The sequence below is a fragment of the Zingiber officinale genome, chromosome 10B (genome assembly GCF_018446385.1).
Source record: "Zingiber officinale cultivar Zhangliang chromosome 10B, Zo_v1.1, whole genome shotgun sequence".
In the NCBI taxonomy this organism is placed as follows: domain Eukaryota; kingdom Viridiplantae; phylum Streptophyta; class Magnoliopsida; order Zingiberales; family Zingiberaceae; genus Zingiber; species Zingiber officinale.
The window spans coordinates 23,675,010-23,695,506 of record NC_056005.1 but is presented as its reverse complement, the minus strand read 5'-3'; the positions used below and the strand labels follow the sequence as shown (position 1 = coordinate 23,695,506).

At 41.8% G+C, this 20,497-nt stretch overlaps 1 protein-coding gene across 2 annotated transcripts; it reads left to right on the top strand.

Annotated features, from left to right (window-relative positions):
* The first annotated feature begins 11,203 nt into the window (after positions 1-11,203).
* Positions 11,204-12,148, top strand: LOC122029776 (transcription factor MYB2-like). 2 transcript variants are annotated; one of them, XM_042588905.1, is made up of 2 exons: positions 11,204-11,391; positions 11,482-12,148. In XM_042588905.1, exons 1-2 carry the CDS (start codon positions 11,223-11,225, stop codon positions 11,991-11,993), a joined length of 681 nt encoding a protein of 226 aa, XP_042444839.1. In that variant the 5' UTR covers positions 11,204-11,222; the 3' UTR covers positions 11,994-12,148. The 2 variants fall into 2 exon arrangements, with proteins under 2 accessions (XP_042444839.1, XP_042444838.1); XM_042588904.1 differs by having other exon boundaries at positions 11,204-11,406.
* The last annotated feature ends 8,349 nt before the right edge of the window (positions 12,149-20,497 follow it).

Genomic DNA, 20,497 nt, shown 5'->3' with positions numbered 1-20,497 from the left:
CGCTTTGTAGGCGCACTTTGTACTTCGCATGTATCGGGTGACGTATCAGGCTCGTATATGACATGACAATGCCTATGTGGCATCCACGTGGGCAAGAAGAGATGACTGGACTGTTGATTGGGCAAACGGATGGCAACCGTTGATCAAAGAGGTATGATGGATCGCTTGTGATACGATCTACAGCGTTGGATCGCGAAGAGTCACGATTTGACCGCTTGGGATGAGACTTGATCTGAAGCGTCAGATCGAATGGATCAGTAGATCCAGATCCGATGGCTGATGATAATAGGCGAGATCTGAGGGTCACAACTCTTCAGATCTGATGGATGAGATTAAAGTGGGATATATGAAGGTTTATAACTCTTCAGAATGGACGATGCAGATCGATCCAGCCCAAAGAACACATCCTCTCACCCAAAAAGGCATTCAACCTCTTCATTTGGTATAAATAGAACCCTCCAGATGCTGGAAAGATCAATCGAATCATCGAATTCATCTATTCTACTCTCTCTAGAGCATTCATCTCATCTTGTGCATTTAAGAGTCCAAAAAGCCTACGAGAAGGTTCGCTGGTCTCAGAATTCGGAGTGCTACAATTCTGAGACGTTCGTCGTTATATCTTGGGAACGAATTGCTGTTATCCGTTAGCACCGTAGCGGAGCAATATCATTTACGGAGATAGTGTTGAACACTAGCCTCGACGATCAGTATCAGTTTGCGCACTCAGGGAGATACTGGGAACAACATTTATAAGATAATTTAAAAATGTGTCTTAATTAATCACATTAAAAAATGTTATTATAATAATTTATAAAGTCATTAAAAATCATCACTAAAGTTCATGTAAAATATATAACTTGAATTCAATATTTAAATATCATCATAACTCATCCATCATTTTGAATAAAAAAAATTATAAAATATAATTTAAATTGTTAATAGATAATTTTTATTCATGTAACAATCATTTGAGTAAGTTTACAAATGCAATACTAATAATAAATCTTTTACATCCCAAACTAACTATACACTACACTCAAAATATTAAGTTTTAGAACTAATAAAGTCTTGTAAAGTAAATACTTAACTAGATGGATCGTCTTCAACCATCATATTGATTTACAATAATCTAGGTGACTCTCACTTACAAATACAATTTATATATTTGTATAAGTTAAATAAAACAATGAAATACAAAGTTAATAAAAATAATGATAAAAATTGGATATCATACCAAACTAAAAAAAAAATGTAAGTATCATTCCATATGAACTTAATAATAGTCTTCGCTTACTGTTATCTACAAATACATACATTTAATATTTATTTAAAATTGTAATAGCATGATAAATACAAAAAATTATTAATATTTCAATGAAAGGTTAAAATCATATGAGATGATAAGACCAAACTATCATTCCTCCACGTGTATCCTCAAACCTTTGTAAAAGATCACAAGATCTAATTAAACTCTATTTTGGTTCTAAATAACTTATACTTATATTTCACACCAATTTGGTCCAAGTGTCTGTCTCTCTACAATAGTATTTGGATCAATATTTTGGAGCACTGATTTTGTATTTTTGTTGAATCAAATACACTTTGATTAAAACAGAACATCCAATTTACATGAAAGTACAAAAATAAAATAAAAGTTTGAAGATGTGTGAAATCGATAATAAAAAAAATTAAACAAACCTTACTAGTAAAGATGGATGAGGTGGAATATAAATTTATGGAATACTACGTGATGATGTGTGTTGACTACTTTTGCAATTTGAAAGAGAATTCTAGTTTGGTTAATTAGAAATCTTTACTTTTAATATTATAATATGTTTACCTTGCTCTTTAACTCACTCCCAATTCCATGAGAATTTTGTGTGGGTTCATCCTACTCTGTAAGGTGTATGATATATCCTGGACTCCCCTCTTATTCCATTACTTTTTTACCCCTCGTCGTCACAATGAGGGCATTTTCCGTCTTTAGGCTCGTACTCGAACTACCTTCTTTGTTTCCCTCCTATCCTCAGACTCGAAATGGAAAGAGAAATATTTTTTCCTACGTTTCCCCCTAACTGTGGAGTGGCCTATCCAGTGGTGCTCAGCTCTTCCTCCGGCATCACATATAAGGGATTTTCAAACAGGCCCTGACTTTATGGAGGCCTCCGCACAATTGGTATGTTGGCGCTTAGACCTGCTTAGGCTGCTGACAGAGGATATGCTGTTTCTGTTCAGGTTGAGCCATATCTCTTCAAAGCTACCCCATTCGTTAGGTAAGGCTTACCCTGCCCTAACTTGCCTTCATCCTCCTACTCTGATCTTGATGCTCTTCTAGCAGTAAATACTCTAGCTCGAGCATCCCCGATCAGGCCTCTTCCCATGAGCGATTTGAAAATAAACCACCAGGGATGCCTAATACTAATAGGAGGGGTCTCTCGTATTCTGTTCCCCTTCACATAGGGATGGCTACTATAGGGGATCAGTGGCCGGATAAAAGGAGGGGTTGGATAGCTAGGTCACCCCCAACTTTGATTTCTTTTCTACAAAGGATTAGTGCATAGCGGGGTGGAAATATAGATCCAGTGCCCCGGTCAGACCTTCTCCTCGACCGACCACTTCCTCTCAACCCAGCCCCTCCATTCATCTTGGGCCTATCCCTTCTTCATCCGATCCTTCTACTCAACCAAGATCTGCCTCTACCCAACCAAGCCCTAGCGGGATTGATCCCAACTCTTCCTGGCTTTACTGTTCCTGCTTCTGTGCTACTCTACCTACAGAGTGGGGATTGTGTCGCTATCCCGCCGCCCATGCTCGCTCCATCCTATTGCGGAGTCGACTAGCAACTCAATGGGAGCACACTATGAAGGTGATGGACACTAGTTCGCTTCCTAGCATGGTGGACCTATCCTCTGAAATGGCTACTGTAAGCTTCCGCTTTCTCTTACGGCTCTCCCCTCCTATTCTGGCTTTCTGTTCTCACTATGTGATTATGAATAGATGTTTGTCTAGTCGCTCCACTTAAACCATACATTCCTACACAGACATCGGTTTAATAAGATCTTAAAGGACTGAGTTGTGGACCTGGAGTCTCAAATCTCTAAACCTGCTTCAGTCATGTCCCAACTTAGGGTGGAGGTGGAGACCTTGAAGAAGGTGAACGCCTCCCGGGAACAAACCTTGGAAGAGGCCCAGTTAGAGATCGATCATCTCTGAGATGACAAGAGCAGGCTTGAAGTTATCCTACAGACATTTGAGGCTAAGTGCCAAGAGGCTCAATCAGAGCTGACTCAATGATCTGCAGCCCTGGAAGACTTCAAGCTTACATATAAGCGAGAGATGGATCATATGGCCCAGGAGATGAATTCCAGGGACCTTCTTATTATGGACCAGAGGTGGGATCTGGAGTCTCAGGCAACAGAACTGGGCTCTTTGCAGACAGAGTCGTCTCAGGCTGAGTTTGCCTTATCGAGCTCTATTATTTCCTTAGAGACCTATAAGGCTGGGGAGAGCGACCGCCTGCAAGCGAGCTGAGAAGAAATATTTACACTCTTCAAAGTTTGGCTCATAGGTGGGGGATCGCTTCGTCAGGTCGGTGGCTTATGGTGCGGTAGGGGCACTTCAACAACTTAAGGAGAAAGGGTATATGTCCGCTGATCCTCCTGATGAGTTCTTAGATCATCATCAGATCCTTAGAGAGATGTCCGACGATGTATTTGCAGAATTCAAATAACCTCTCTTATTATAATGAACATCCTCTTATTCTATTAATTTTACTATTGTTGCTGCTACTTCTTTTTTATATTTTGTGCCTTCTCCTTAGTCTTAACTCAGTGGAGCTTGAGCTGTTTGTCTTGAGCACGAGGTCTTATCGGGTCTTAAAGAAGATTCATGAGTGTTCTAAACCAAGTTACCCCGACCGAGCATTTCATGCCCGACCAATCATGTCTTCCCGATCTCAAGTTTTACAAAGGGCTAACATAAGTACGATAGGGCTAGAGGTAGTTAGCACTGTAGGGACGGTCTAGCTTCTTACCCTGAGTGTCTTGTAGATAATATGCACCTGACGCTAACTTTTTAACAACTTTATACAGACCATCCCACTGAGATACCAATTTGGTTACCTCCCCTACGGGCTTTGTCCTCTTCCACACTAAATCCCCTTCTCTGAAGAACCAGGGAATCACCCTTCTATCGTAGTTTTGATGTATCCTTTGTCGATATGCAGTTAATCGGGTAGCTGCCCGCTCACGAATTTCACTGATAAAATCCAACTCTGAAAATCGCCGCTCAACATTTCCTTTGTCATATAGCATTCTCCTGACTGAGAGCACCCCGACCTCTATAAGCACCACAACCTCACTTCCATAGACCAGGTGAAATGGGGTGAGTCCTGTGCTCTCTCGTGATGTCGTGCGGTAGGCCCAGAGGATGTTGGGTAGCTCTTCTACCCAATCAACTCCCACATGATCCAGCTTGACTTTCAATCCTTGAACTATCTCTCTGTTGGTAACCTCTGTCTGCCCATTTCTTTGAGGATAAGATACGAATGTAAAGGCCTGGGTTATGCCAAATCCTTAACACCAGGACTGGATCTTGCTACCTTGGAACTGTCTTCCGTTATCTGAAACTAACTTGTACGGTATTCCAAATTAGCAGAGGATGTTCTTCCATAAGAACTGAATAATGACTCCCTCAGTAATCTTGGCCAAGGATTCTGCCTCCACTCATTTGGAAAAGTAGTCCACCGCTATGAATAAGAATCATTTCTGACTGGGTGACATTGGGAATGGTACCACAATATACATGCTCCATTGGTCAAAGGGGCATGAGACTATTAAGGTTTTCAGTATATCGATATATTAGTCGATGGATTAGGTTCTGTTGCTTTTGGAAAGATAAGTAGGTATTCACCAGCCATTGAGCATCTTTCTGCAGAGCTGACCAGAAATACCCGGTCAACAATACTTTTTGGGACAACATCCTTCCTCCTGCATGATTACCATAACATTCCTGATGTATTTCTTGCAAAGCATACTCAGCCTCCTCCGTTCCTAAGCATTTGAGCAGCGGTCTAGAGAATGCTCGCTTGTACAACTGGTCCCCGATCGAGGTATACACATAAGATCTTTTCTGATCAACCTAGCTTCTTCCGGATCAATAAGCAGGATGCCTTGCTGAAGATAAATGATCATCGGAGCCCTCCAGTCGATCGACTCCTTAATATTATTCTGTAGGTCTATCTGAGCTATTAGGAAGGTCTGGCCTATTGACCTGTCTAGTACCCAGGTGGTCAAAGAGCTAGCCATTTTAGCTAGTTCATCAGCCCTTTGGTTATCTGCTCGGGGAATCTTAGTCACCGTAACTTCCTTGAAATCCTCTTTCATCTTCTCATATGCTTCTCGATATAATTGCAACTTGTTACTGTTAACTTCGAAGTTGCCCGCTACTTGCTAAGCTACAAGCTGAGAATCTGAATAAACAACTATCCAGGCGGCTCCAACATGCCGAGCTGCTTGCAACCTTGCCAATAGTGCTTCATATTTCGCCTCATTATTAGTTACTCTGAAATTTAACCTAACGGCCAGCTGCAAGATATCCTCTTGAGGGGATATCAGAAGGATACCTACTCCGCTTCCTTGTTGGGTGGGCAATCCGTCTACATAGACCTTCGAGGTTTCTTTAGAATTCGTTTGATGGACCTCCGTTAGAAAATCTGTTAGGGCTTGCACTTTAATTATCATTCGGGGCTGATACTGTATGTCATATTCTCCTAATTCAGTGGCTCATTTGATAAGATGGCCTGCTACCTCCACATTAGTAAGAGCCTTACCCATGGTGTTGTCGGTCAGGACTGTGATGGGGTGCACCAAAAAATAAGGTCTTAAGCGGTGAGCCATGAGTACCAACCCATAGACCAACTTTTCCAGGATCATGTATCGAGATATGACCCCTTTCAATAAGTGGTTGAAGAAGTGCACTAGTCGTTGTACATCATCCTGCTCTTTTACCAACATCACCCCCACGACCTCAAGGGTGGCTGACAGATAAACCCAGAGCAGTTCTCCAGCAACAAGTTTGAACAGTGAGGGTAAAGTCTCCAGGTGCTTTCTTAATTCCTCAAAGGCCTGGTTGTATTTGTTGTCCCATTGAAACTTGGTCACTCTCCTGTGCACTTTAAAGAAGGGCAGATCTCTATACGCAGACCGGGATATGAACCAGGATAGTGCAGTTATCCTTCCCACCAACTTCTGAGCTTCCTTCATATTCTGAGGTGCCTTCATATCTTGAAGTGCCCGGACCTTCTCCGGATTAGCTTCGATTCCTCGCTCAGTAATGAGGTATCCCAAGAATTTTCCCCCTCGAGCTCCAAACAGGCATTTCAATGGATTCAACTTCAGCCTATATTATCGTAATGTGCCACAGGTTTCTTCTATGTCAGCAATCAAATTTATGGCCAGAGTGAATTTGATGAGGATGTCATCCACATAGACATCCACATTCCACCCTATCTGCTCCCGGAAGATCTTATCCATCATCCTTTGATAGGTAGCTCTTGCATTTCACAATCCAAAAGGCATGACGGTGTAACAAAAAGTATCATCTGTCGTTATGAAGCTGACCTTCTTCAGATCTTCTCGTGATAGAGGGATCTGGTGGAACCCTTGGTAAATATCGAGCATGCAAATCCTTTTGCAGCCCAAGGTCGAGTCCACCTTCTGATCAATCCTAGGTAGTGGGTAGCAGTCCTTAGGGATGGCGTGGTTGAGATCTCGAAAGTCGATGCAGACTCTCGACTTATTGTTGGGTTTAGCTACCAAGACCACATTAGAGAGCCAGGACGAGAATTGTACCTCTCTAATGTGACCTATTTTCCTGAGCTGATTCACCTCAGCTCGGATGATATTATTTTTCTCACCCGAGAAGTTCCGCTTCTTTTGCTTAACTGGTCGGGAATCAGGCAGAAGATGTAGTTTGTGCTCAGCCACCTCGGGCTTGACCCCAGGTAGCTCTTCGGGGGACCAAGCAAAGACATTCCTATTACGAGTCAAGCATTAGACCAGGTCCATCTTGACCTCGATAGGCAAGTTACTTAATATACGGGTGAGGCTTTCCAAGCGTTCAAGGTAGAGCTGGACCTCCTCCCAAGGGATGAGTCTCCTCTGCTATAGGCAAAGGCTCCTCTTGGATGAGATGGATCCTGCCATCCTGAGTTCTCTGAGCCTTGAGGGCCTCCACCTTCACCATGTCAATGTAACACCTACGAGAGACCAACTGCTCATCTTTAACTTCCCCCGACCTGGTCTCCCACAGGAAATTTGATCTTCTGATGAAAAGTGGAAACTGCCACCCGGAACTCATGCAATGTCGGTCTCCCCAAGATGGCGTTGTACAAGGACTGTGAATCCACCACTATGAAGGTGCTCCTCCACATCCACATCAGGGGTTCACTACCCAAAGATATGGCTAGCTTGATCTAGCCCATGGGTCATACTTTATTATCGGTGAAACCGTATAATGAAGTAGCCACGGGGTGGAGTTCACTGACATCGATTTGCATACCCTCGAATGCACTCTTGAACAGCACGTTGACAGAGCTTCTGGTATCAATGAAAACTCTGGTCACGCGATTATTGGCGATGACGGCTTTGATTATTAGGGCATCATCATGTGAGGAAGCTCCAACCCCTCCAGGTCTTGTGGGCCAAAGCTGATAATGGGCCCTGCAGCTTGCTCCCGACTGCATCTTACAACGTGTATCTCTAGGCGGCGTTCAAGAGATTTTTGAGCCCTGGCGGAATCTTCATCTGTGGGCCCTCTGGAGATCATACCAATCTCGCGGATGGCCGTGTTTCCCCTGTTCTCCTCCTCAGCGACCTTTGTTTGCTCTCTACCCCAACCTGGCTACTGGCATCCCTGACCTGTGTTTTTAGGCAGAGGCCTACCTAACTGGCCTATTGTCGTAGCAGGCTAGTTGGCCAGCAGCCTTTGAAGCTTGGGCGCGATCTCGGGTGGAGGTAGGCCAAGTTTGGCTGCGCCCCCGAGAGTCACAAGCGAACTGGACGCAATTTCTAGTGGAATGAGTATGGGACCGGTGGTAAGTGCAATAGTGGAGCTCCCACTGACCGGGCCTTAGGGCTTGGACAACTGGCACACGTTAGGCCAGCCTGGGATCCTGACTGGGAGGGAAAAGCAGTCAGGCATCTCGGGCATGTGGAAGAGGCTGAGCTGGCGATTGGGGTGACCTCTTCTCTAGTTTGTTGGCAGGAGCATATGCCTTGTCCGCTTTCCGTTGAACCGCTTGAGCTTCTTCTACGTTGATATAGTCGGCGGCCTTCCCTAGCATCTCATCGAAGTTCTTCACGGGCTCTCAGATGAGATCTCGGAAGAACTCTCATTCTACTAGTCAATGAGAGAAGGCGCTCATCAATATTCTAGAGGTAGCGGATAGGACATCCTAGGCCACCTGGTTGAAACGTTTGATATAGCTCCTCAAGGGTTCAGTCGATCCTTGCTTGAGGGCGAAGAGACAGTGGTCTATCTTCTGGTACTTCCTGCTACTGGCGAAGTGGCGTAGGAAGACAGTCTTGATGTCATGGAAACAGGTGATGAACCCGTTCGGCAATCCATCGAACCATTTCTATGCCGAACTAGACAGAGTGCTTAAGAACACTCCGCACTTAATGGCGTCGTTGTATTGGTGCAACAACGCAGCATTCTGAAACTTCCGAAGATGATCCTCCAGATCCTTGCTACCATCATACTCTCCGATGGTTGGGGGCTTGTACCCCTTCAGTAGCTTCTCCTCGAGTACCCTTAGAGAGAAGGGCACCTGCTCATCAGGCTCCCACCGAGGCTCCTCCCTGAGAACTATGACTTTCCCTTCCTTTGAGTCCCTGGGCAGGGAGCTTCCTGCCATGAAAACTTGCGGTTGTTCTTTATTATTATAACAGTTCGGGCCCTTGTGATAGTAGTCTAGACCAGATTCCCGATAGAAGGTCGAGGGGAACTCCTCGGGTTGTTTCCTCTTATATCCTCTATCAGAAACATGAGTCGAGTCCTTGGAAACTGCAAGCATCTTGTACGGTCGTGAAGCAATGGTCTATTTCTCAGAAGTCGCTCGCCTCTTGGCTTCTTTGAACAGTTCGTACTCCCCTACCGTCATGGTCACCTTGATTCGTCTGATGTCCTCCATCTTCATGCTCCAGAACAGGTAAATGTGTTCCCACAGACGGCGCTAAATTGATTGTCTGGAATCTAAGTTAGACGAAGGTAGGATGAGCTGTTGCTGGCATTGACAGCGAGGCGACTAGGACACCCTTCTTGTATGCGCCTACAAGAACAGACCCCCACATGGTGCGGACGGATGACGATGAATGAACCGGCTATACTTGAGCTCTGCGCAGACTCAGACAAGCACACGGAATGTTAGAGGCCATAAACCAGGAAAAAAAATCCCCGAAGCAGGCCCTCCGACGCTCAAGTCAGATATTTTTTCCCTAGAAGGATAATGTACGAAAGAGAAAGAAAGGTAAAAGACAAGTGCGAATGTGCGAGAAAGCGTACCTGCGCAAGGGAGAGGACCTCCCTTTTTATATGACAGTGCGTACCTCTAGAGCCTGACTGATGTCAGGGAATGTCGGGTGTCAGAACCTGTCTAGTGATGGAGGAAGCATGACACCCTTTTATGAGCTGGGAGAAGGTTCTATTTGCAGATGACAGCAGACCGTTGGAATATTCCCTGACATACAGCAGTTATTCTTTGACAGACAGCTACAATTCCTTGACCTTGTTGTCGTGTAGTACCTCCTATCCGACCTTTCATCTCGACCGGGTATGAATAGAAGAAGCTTGCGATGGTCGATAGTTGGCCTACTAGGAGGACTAAGCCTGGATATAGTCGAGCTGTGGAAACCCGACCAATCGGAGTAGGCCAGGCATCATCCAGACCAGTCGGAGTAGGCCAGACATCATCCCGACGACCCACCATGTTCCAGACCAGGGTGTCACAGATCTGGGGTCCTGGTTTGTGAGAACTCGACTAGGAACCCTATTACTAACGTCGTCAGACGGTCCTACCTCTTCTTTCCCTAACTGCTAACTGCCACATCGCCTTGACCTTTGACTGTCATGTCCCCTTGACTTCTGACTGACACACCCCTTGACTTCTGACTGCTACGTTTCCTTGACTTTTGATTGTCACGTCTCCTTGACTTTGACTACCATGTCATCTTGACTTCCGATTGTCCAACTTTATCGAACCCCATCATTATATACCGTGTGTGTACACACGGTGTATAATGATGGGGTTCGATAAAGTTGGACAATCGGAAGTCAAGATGACATGGTAGTCAAAGTCAAGGAGACGTGACATACACACACGGTGTATAATGATGGGATTCGATAAAGTTGGCCAATCGGAAGTCAAGATATCATGGTAGTCAAAGTCAAGGAGACGTGACAATCAAAAGTCAAGGAAACGTAGCAGTCAGAAGTCAAGGGGCGTGTCAGTCAGAAGTCAAGGGGACATGACAGTCAAAGGTCAAAACGACATGACAATTAACAGTTAGGCAATGAAGCGGTGTATATATATATATATATATATATATATATATATATATATATATATATATATATATATATATATATATATATATGTGGAAGTATTTGTTCTCAATAGTGCTTCACAACTTTCCATTTTCTCCTCAAATCTTCTATATGACGCACAGCACTAGTACATGGCGAAGCAGGACCAGCAGCACGGGATAGGGATGTCATAGGGATATCATGTGATGAACCACTAACGAACGATATCTCCCGTAGCACCAACAGGTGTGCTCTCATGGGCCCAAGCAAATGCTAATGGTTCCTGACAGGTGACACAGCTACGAGACTTAACATCCCTATAGATTTTGAATCCCTATATTTAAGTCATCGCACCTGCACATAGATAAGCTGAGCTCAGCTTGAAGATGATAAACACTGCCACACTAATTAATCAGGCAATTGGCAGACAACAGTATGAGAAGGAAATTAAACGCACAGTGGGACTCGAAAGCCCTCCTTAGGTTGCTTCGTTTGAGTTTAAAAGCCTATTCTTTTGGCTTTAAGCGACTCCCAATGCGTTTTAGTCAGTGACGTGTTTCTTCTGGCTCTCACAATTCCTCTATAAAAACCACCATTCTCCTCCTCTGCCAAATAATTCCAGGCCAATTCCTCTATGAATGGAGTTCCACGAAAGGGGGATTTGTGACTCCGCCACGCCGCCAAACGATCAGGAGGAGACGACGGATTTGAGAAGGGGACCTTGGACGAGGGACGAGGACCTCCTACTGCTGAACTACGTCAGTGCCCACGGCGAGGGACGGTGGAACTCCCTCGCTCGTTCCGCAGGTCGATCATCGATCGGTCAGATTCATCTTTTCAATCGGTGAATTGTTGTGCTGCAGGCGCTTTACAATTGCTTAATGTCCTTCTTCACAGGGCTCCGCCGTACCGGAAAGAGTTGCCGCCTCCGGTGGCTGAACTACCTCCGCCCCGACGTGCGGCGGGGCAACATCACCCTAGAGGAGCAGCTCCTCATCCTGGAGCTCCACTCTCGGCTGGGCAACCGGTGGTCCAAGATCGCTCGCCACTTGCCCGGGAGGACCGACAACGAGATCAAGAATTATTGGAGGACCCGAGTGCAGAAGCACGCGAGGCAGATGCGGTGCGACGTCGACAGCAAGCAGTTCGAGGACATGGTGCGCGCTGTGTGGATGCCGCGCCTCGCAGAGAGGATCCACGAGCAGAAGAAGCCCCCTCGCAGCCTAGAGAGTTCCTGCTCTTACTCGGAGTCCGTCGAGACGCAGCTCTCGCCCCCACTGCAGCTGCCGCCGCCGGCGACGGCTCCCGAGAGCTTTGTGAGCGACGTCGGTGGTGGCTGGATGGAGTTGGAGCAGGGGGAGAGCATGTGGAGCGTGGAGGACATAATTTGGTTACAACAGCAGCTCTAAATTAGAAAATTAACTAATTAGTAAACAGCAGAAACTGTTAATTAAGCAAGTGATTATGATGGAGGCCGGATTAGATCTGATATTAATTCTTTGTCCAGATTAAGCTTCAAGATGCACAATAAAGCAATGATATTGTGAATACCGATCAATTAATAGAACAAAGGTATATATTTTTTTTAACAAAAAAATCTTTTAGAAGTGGAACTGATGATTAGAAGCTTGCTTACATGAAGAACATCACCAGGGATCGATATTATATAATAATAGAAAATGCTGGCGTGCTTGGGCAGAGGAAATGTGATTGGCTACTGTGAAAGGTGGTTTTTGTGTTGAACGTTCATGGATTTAGACGCAGATTTGGACTAATTATCTTGGAGTGGATGTACATTACATAAGGGAGTTTCCTATTCTTAGTATTTGATTAAGCGTTAAGAACATCGAATAGTACTAATTAGTGGTTGTCCCCGTCATACTCACTTGTCTCATGGCTGCCATGGTTTGCTGGCTACCTTTTTCATTAATTTATCCAAAATCTCCTACTTAGGCTAATCAAAATGATGGAGCTAATTAATTAATTCCATGTTTCAATGAGAACACTTTGGATCGGAATAAGTTCAACAAGTATAATTTATACACTGTACTAGGGTAAATTGTTGGATTTTATCTCTTTAATGAGCTTAATTATAATTTGTATATGTAAATATGAATCGCGTGAGCTGAATTCGTTGAAATGATCCAACTCTAATTTATTAGATTTTGGATTATTGGATATAGATTATATGTGTAAAATCATTTACTGATAATAAATCGGATCCATTATATAAGGGAGAGGTCTCCGTAGGATTGGGAGACATCTCTTTACTTCTCCATTGTCGATTTCTATCACAAATGCCCTCGTAACGCTCTGGAAAGGCTTCTAAAATGATTTCACTAGCCAATAAGTATATTTTTTAACCCTAGTGGGTTTTGCAAGCAACGACAAATTCCTCAAGACTTGACATGTCTAAAGCGAAGGAAACAAAAGAACAGTAGAAAATTTAATTAGGAAAGTAGAAATTAACAGATGGAAAATTTTATCTATACAATATATTAAAAGAAGAACTCAACACTTATGTCAAATTTAGTTAGCTTCGATCATTGGCGTAGAAAATTAGTAAGAAATATTCATTATAGCATTTTGTGTGATGCCTAAATAATAGTTCACCTTTGGCTTCTTTGTTGGAGACTCAAGAGAATATAAGAGAAGAGAAGAGATGAGAAGAGAAGAGGGAGAACTTTGATTTGGATCGAAATTGAAAGAGACAGCAGCGAACATACAGAGGCGAAGAGCGACAGTGGAAAATCACACCGACTTTTTGAGTTGGCAGAGCGGAGGACGCGGGCAAAATAGTGGCCAAGATTTTCGTCCAGCAATCTAGCTAACAATAGTCAACCGGGAGGCCGGGTCCTCCTTCCTAATCAGCTCCTCTCGGAGTCAACCATGCCTAGCCATTACCAAACAAAAGGGATTTTGTGGTCCAACTCTATGTTCGTCGACGTGGCCTACTGTGACAAACACATCCAATTACTACTTACTCAAAACTAAATTTTGAAAAAACCTATATGTTTATGCTTAGCTTGCTCACACGAAGTCATCAAATCTAGTTAAGCAAGTATTTGCGTGTCTTACTGAATGAACTCTGCATGAAAAACCGCATCACGGACCTTAATGCAGCTCTGCCAGTTTAATGACAAGGATATATATATATACATATCTGTTACCTGCGCGAAGATTTTTAGTAGTTGCCTGTACACATCCATGGTTGCCATAAGTGTTGAGAAATCATCTTCAACAAGAAACCAAATAAGCAAATCTAAAGCAAAGCTTTCTACTACTCTTGGCATAAGCATATGTTGGAATTGCTTTATTCTGGTCATTTAGGATAAGGATCATGTGCTAATTAATGCACCAATGCAATCCACTAGCTAGTCTAAATGTCTAATTCCCAACATTTGTAGCAAGCCATGTGAACCACACAGTGAGGTGTGGCTGCTGTCAACGTACGGCTCGGAATCCATGCGTCGGTCGCCGCCAGGGCAGTAACTTGTCTTATTTGTTGGCTTCTCCAAGGCCTGCTCATATACGGGACGGTTGTCCTTGGGAAGTCTTTTATTGCAGCATGTGCGCGCGTATCCTATTCTACAACAAGAAGCATCTGTTTGGATGGGCTTTGGATTTTTTTTTTCATATGTTCATCATCCGTTCATCTGTGCTAATGAGAGATGAATTTGTAGAAACACTGGGAGCGAATCATTCATCTTAGTTTTTTATCATCCAAACCTCGGGTTATCTAAAATGCGTGATATTTAATTGGTCAAAATGATAATTTTATTATAATAAAATAAAACTAATTTTTAACGGATCAATATCCTAAAAAAAATTCTAAATCAAATCTATTATTAATCGATTCAGCCCACTGTCCACTGTCCTCACCTCTTTCTAGTTTTTTCTACGTGGATAGAGAGAGAGGGGAAGGGTAGAGGAGAGATAGAGGAAGAGCACTGTACACACCGCATCGAATCAACCCGTTATCGGATGAGGCAGTGGGCGCACGCACCCCGAGTGATAACGGGCGCAAGAGCACACGCAAAAATCAAACGTACTGAATTGATATGTGGGGCAAGCAGCGCACGCACCCCGAGTGGTAACGTGAGCAAGAGCACGATCAGGAAATCGAAGGCGTTGGGCGAGTAAATGGACTTTTTGCCACGATCTGTAGGTTAACATAAAATTTGATTAAACTTGACTTTAGCTTGAGATATTATTCAACTGTTAATTTAAGTTTATTCGATTATTTAAATTTTTCATATTTTTAAGATTGTTTGGTTAATTAGTGAGTTTGATAAAAAAAAATTACGAGTCTGATAAATTTATTTGTTTGTTTTGAATTTATTTTCTTTATTTATAAGTTTGGTAAAAAAAAATTATTTATACATATTGATCATGTCTGAGATCACGGACGATCAACTTACCGATGAGATGTTACTGATGTTGACTAGTGAAGAGCGTAGGAATAGTTGTCTCGTGGCCTAAGAGGAAAGAATGGGTTAGGAAGACGACCGGGAGGGTTGCTGATGATGTTACTCCGACGCCCAAGTCAATTTTTGGAGATGAAGAGGAAAAAGTATTATGAAATTAGGGTTTTGACAAGATGTATATGTTGTGCCAGATAACATGAAAATAAAAACATAAATTAAACTGTAAATAACTCACAATGATCTCCCGAAGAAATCGAAGCAGCCACCGGACGTCGCTGCTGTCGGAAGCCTGATCACTGATGAACTGGAAAGCTCTTCGAGTTTCACGAGTCAAATCCCTTTCCTCTCGGATGTTCTTCTTTGCTCACCGTCGCTTTCGCGCACACTGATCACCATCGCCTCTTTCTTTCTTCCTTGTACCTTTTTCATTCTCATGGCTTGGACGCACCATTTATAAGAAGATTGAGGAAGACGAAGGGGAAAGGGTGCCCCTTCATCTCCTTGGCATTTGCAACAATGAGAGGCGTTTGCAGTAATGAGAAAAATGAAGGGGAAATGGTGTCCCTTCGTCTCCTCAACGCCCAACACCCCCCACTCGTCTAAGTCAATCCATAAGGTTATATGGTCACATAGACCATGTCAGTCACATAGACTACAAGGTAATCATGTCATAATGCCAAAGCCAAACATAAATTGGTCACAAAGACCAAATAAGTCACATAGACTATTTGACGATCAAGTCACGAAGACCAGAGCAAAAATTAATTAATCACAAAGACCAAATAAGAACATCCTCCATTCCATACATTAGGGAAAATGGTTCATGCGACAACAAGCATACTGAGCATTTATTGCTAAGAAAATTGTTACACCTTACATAGCTGCTCTTTAGAATGAATCAGAGACATCAATGACTTGTCCTTACCCCAGATTAAATTATTTGCATCATTATGAACATCTTTAATCTCTCATATTGACTATATGTCAAGAGCATGTTCAACATCTCAAATTAAACAAATTATTCACAATTACATTTTATGTACTAAACAAAAAATGCAACTAGTACCAGTGAATAAATGTCACAGATATAAATCAATCTTAATCTTCCTTTTTAACTAGAATTTATTCATTCTAATCAGTCGCTTTCCTAGTTATACTTCATATACTGAATCATCCATAGCCAATAGGAAACATACTAAAGTAGCAGACACTGATCAGAACTTCAAGTAGACAGCTAAATAGTCACTTAGGATAAGATTGAGATTAACTTATAATCTCAAGGGTCTCACATAGCAGAAAAGTAGGGATCCATTCTCCTACTACCCTTCTTGTCGTCACAGCACATGTGGTATGAATCACATGTTATGATGTTATTCTCTTTACTAAAAGGAGCACATGTTTTTCTCAAAATTTAACATCATATAGATTTCGATCTAGATATATCTAATGTCTAATCCTGAATTCAACACATGAATTCTATTATGGCCTTAAGCAGATTCAGTAAATAGTGGGTGCATTTACTCTGATCATTACATAAATGATCTCATCTTGACACAATTATCAAGGCGACCTTAAATTACGGGTATATCTCTATTCATAGCTGCATAAGCTATCCCATAAGTAACAGTCTTACCTCTATTCGTACTTAACAAATAGAGATGATTGTCCATGTGAATGGACTAATCTCAATCTGTCAACATGCTTATCGAGACTTTTATTCGAATGTAACAAAGACATATACACTGAATAGATAATGACATTTTTCATGTATTAAAATGTCTTTACAATAAGTTACATTCTTCGAAATGCCAAAGACTTCACATGTCCATGAAATGACTCTTTAGTCAATGACTTAGTAAAAGGATCAGCAAATATATTTTGTGTAGGGATGTACTCAAGAATTACCTTTTTCTTGTCAATAATATCCCTTACAAAATTATACTTAATTTCTATATGCATGTCTTTGCTGTGATATTTGGGATCTTTGGAAAAAGCTATTGCAGCTTGACTATCACAGTACACTGTAATAGGACTCCCACTGTCCTCAGCAATCTTCAGATGCTCCAGGAAACTTCTTAGCCAGACAGCCTCTGTCACAGCCGCTGCACAAGCCACATACTCAACTTCCATTGTCGACAAGGCTACACAAGCCTGCTTCTTGTTATTCCATGAGATAGGGCCACCATTCAGCAAGAAGGCATAGCCAGATGTGGATTTTTTGTCATCAAGGTCCCCTGCCCAATCTGCATCTATATAGCCACTCAAGCTCATATATGATCTTTGGAAACAGAGGCAATAATCCGTTGTTCCTTTGAGATATCTGAATATCCTCTTCACTGTTTTCCAGTGTCTCGATCCTGGGTTTAACTGGTAATGACTAACTAAGCCAACAATATAGCTTATATCAGGACGAGTATACAACATAGTGTACATTAAACTACCAATAACACTGACATATGATTTTTTTTTTCTTTATTTCGGTTATTTCCTCAAGAGTCTCGGGATACATACTTTTACTCAAAAATAGTACCTCTCGCTATAGGTGTCTGTTCGATATTGCAATATGACATATTGAAGTGTTGTAGCATCTTAGTGATATAAGCTTCTTGAGACAAACGTAAAAATCTTTTTTATCGATCTCTAATGATCTTCACTCCTAAGATGTACTCTGCTTCTCCCATATCTATTATGTCAAATTGTGATGGAAGCCAAGATTTGACTTCTATCACACACTTTATGTCGCTTCCAGCTATTAGCATATCATCAACATATAATGATAAAATGACAAACTTTATTTTTTTCTTTCTAAGGTAAATACAATGATCCTCATTGATCATTTCAAAACCATAAAATAAAATGATTTCATTAAATCTCATGCTCCATTGTCTTGACGCTTGCTGTAGCCCATATATAGACTTCTTAAGTCTACATACTCTATTCCCTTGGCCTTCGGCAACATAACTTTCTAGTTGTACCATATAGATTTCTTCGTCAAGACTACCATTAAGGAAAGTCATTTTTACATCCATCTGATGTAATTCCATGTCAAATTGTACTACTATAGCTAAGATGACATGAATTGACACAAACTTCACAACTGGGAAGAATGTCTCTTCAAAATCAATACCCTCCATTTGGGTATATCCTTTTACAACTAATCGAGCTTTGTATCGATTAATCGATCCATCTTGTTTCCTCTTTATTTTGATAATCCACTTATTCCCAATAGCCCTTCGGCTCGGAGGAAGATCGACTAAATTCTAAACTTTATTTTTTTCTCATTAACTCCATTTCCTCATCCATTGCAATTTCCCATTTTTCTCTTACTGAGCTTCTCAAATCTTCCTCAACTATTCGAGGTTCCTCATCATCAACTGCGAGAATCATCAATGCCTCATTCTCAATGTCAAACCTTCTCCGAAGAATAATCTGACGACTACTTCTTCGTAGGTTAGACTGTTGAGAAACTGACTCATTTAGTGGCAAATTACTCCCACTAGGTTGACTAGATTTAGACATCTCCTGATTTGTTGATAAAGGAACATTATCCTTCTCCTCTATCTCATATAGAGGAATTGTCTTATCAACTTCACCTCATGTTAGGAACTCAGTTTCAAGAAAAGTAGCATCTCTTGACTCTATTCAAATATGGTTCCATCTTGTCGCTCACCAATAAAAACATGACCCTTAGAAGTCTCAGAATACCTTATAAAGATACACTTCTTACCTCTAGGTCCTAATTTTCCATGTTTGTGAGTCTTATCATGAACGTAGGCAGTTGACCCCCAAGGTCTCAGATTACTTAAATCCAGCTTTTGCCTATCCAACATTCATGTGGGGTAGATGGAACTGACTTTGAAGGTACTTTGTTAAGATATAGGTTGCAACTAATAATGCATCTCCCCAATAGGAGATTGACAAATTAACCTGTACCATCATAGATCTAACCATTTCAAAAAGAGTCCTATTTCTTCTTTCAACAACCTCATTTTTCTGTGGAGTTCCAGAGATAGTTAGCTGTCTAATAATCCCTTTCTCATTACACATTGTCTTGAACTGATCAGACAAATATTCACCTCCATGGTTAGTGCGCAAGGTTTTAACCTTACATACCAATTGATTCTCAACTTCGTTCAAGTAACGAATAAAGCAATCTAATGCTTCGGATTTGTGAGAAATCAAATACACATGACCAAAACGTGTGAAGTCATCAATAAATGTAATGAAATAATAACTCCCATTTCTAGCCTTTATATTCATTGGACCATAAATATCCGAATGAATTAATTACAATGGTGATTCAACCCTTATAGCCTTACCAAATGGTTTCCAAGTTGTCTTTCTAGCAAGACAATGCTCATATATAGACAAGTTAATCTTAGCATGAGCGCCTTAAAGGACCTCCTTAGCTAATCTATTCATTTGTTTTTGTCCTATATGTCCTAGCCTAGCATGCCAAATTTCATCATTAACATCAGCATTACTAGTAAGAGCAATGTTTGAAAAACAACCATCATTATTATTTGGTTCTACATCAAGAATCATAAAACGATTTATTACATAACCATGCCCAATTAACACCGAGTTAATTCGAAGTTCCATACAATGGCTATAAAAATTTACACAATAACTTAAATCAAGAAGACATATAACGGAAACTAGATTTCGTCGAATCTCAGGAGCATACAGGACATCATGTAGAAACAAGGTGCACCCACCACGAAGGTTGAGCTTGCAAGTGTCAATTCCTTTTACTTCAATTCTTGCATTGTTTCCTATATATATCCATTTGTTGCCAACTAATACCCGACAGTACTCCACATATGTAGCTCGATCACGTGCTACGTGGTTTGTTGCTCCTGAATCTACAATCCATAAAGGATAAGAATCAGCTAACAATACTGTACTTGCAACATAATGCTCGTGTAAAGAAGTTAAAGATGAATCTACTTTTTTAAGCTCAGTACAATCCCAAGCAAAATGGCCCTTCTTGCCACAATTGAAGCAAGTAAACTTACTCTTAGGGTTTTGTGCATATTTCTTTCCTTTCCTCTTGATTTAGTTTTTAACAGCAACGACACTAGCCTCCTTTCCTTTTTCCTTTCCTTTCTTAAACCATCTTTTCTTATTCTTGGAACTAGAACCTTCAACTACAAAAGCTTGACCAGAAATCCTTGTGGATTCAATCCTCTCCGCCTCAAGTTCAACATGGCGTGAGACATAAGTGAAAGTCTTGATACTTTCACTATGAGTCAGATTCTGTTTCATCATTTCCCAAGAATCAGGAAGGGAACAGATAACTATCTGAACCTGTTGTTCATCAGTCAACGCATGACCAGCAGTCGCAAGCTCTCGAATCATATTACCCATCTCCCTGAGATATTGGGCCATGGTAACATTCGAGCATTTTTTACAGCTATCAAACTTGATAGTTAGCTGACAGAGCTTACTCAAACTTACTCCACTGTACTTTTCTCTAAGGGCTA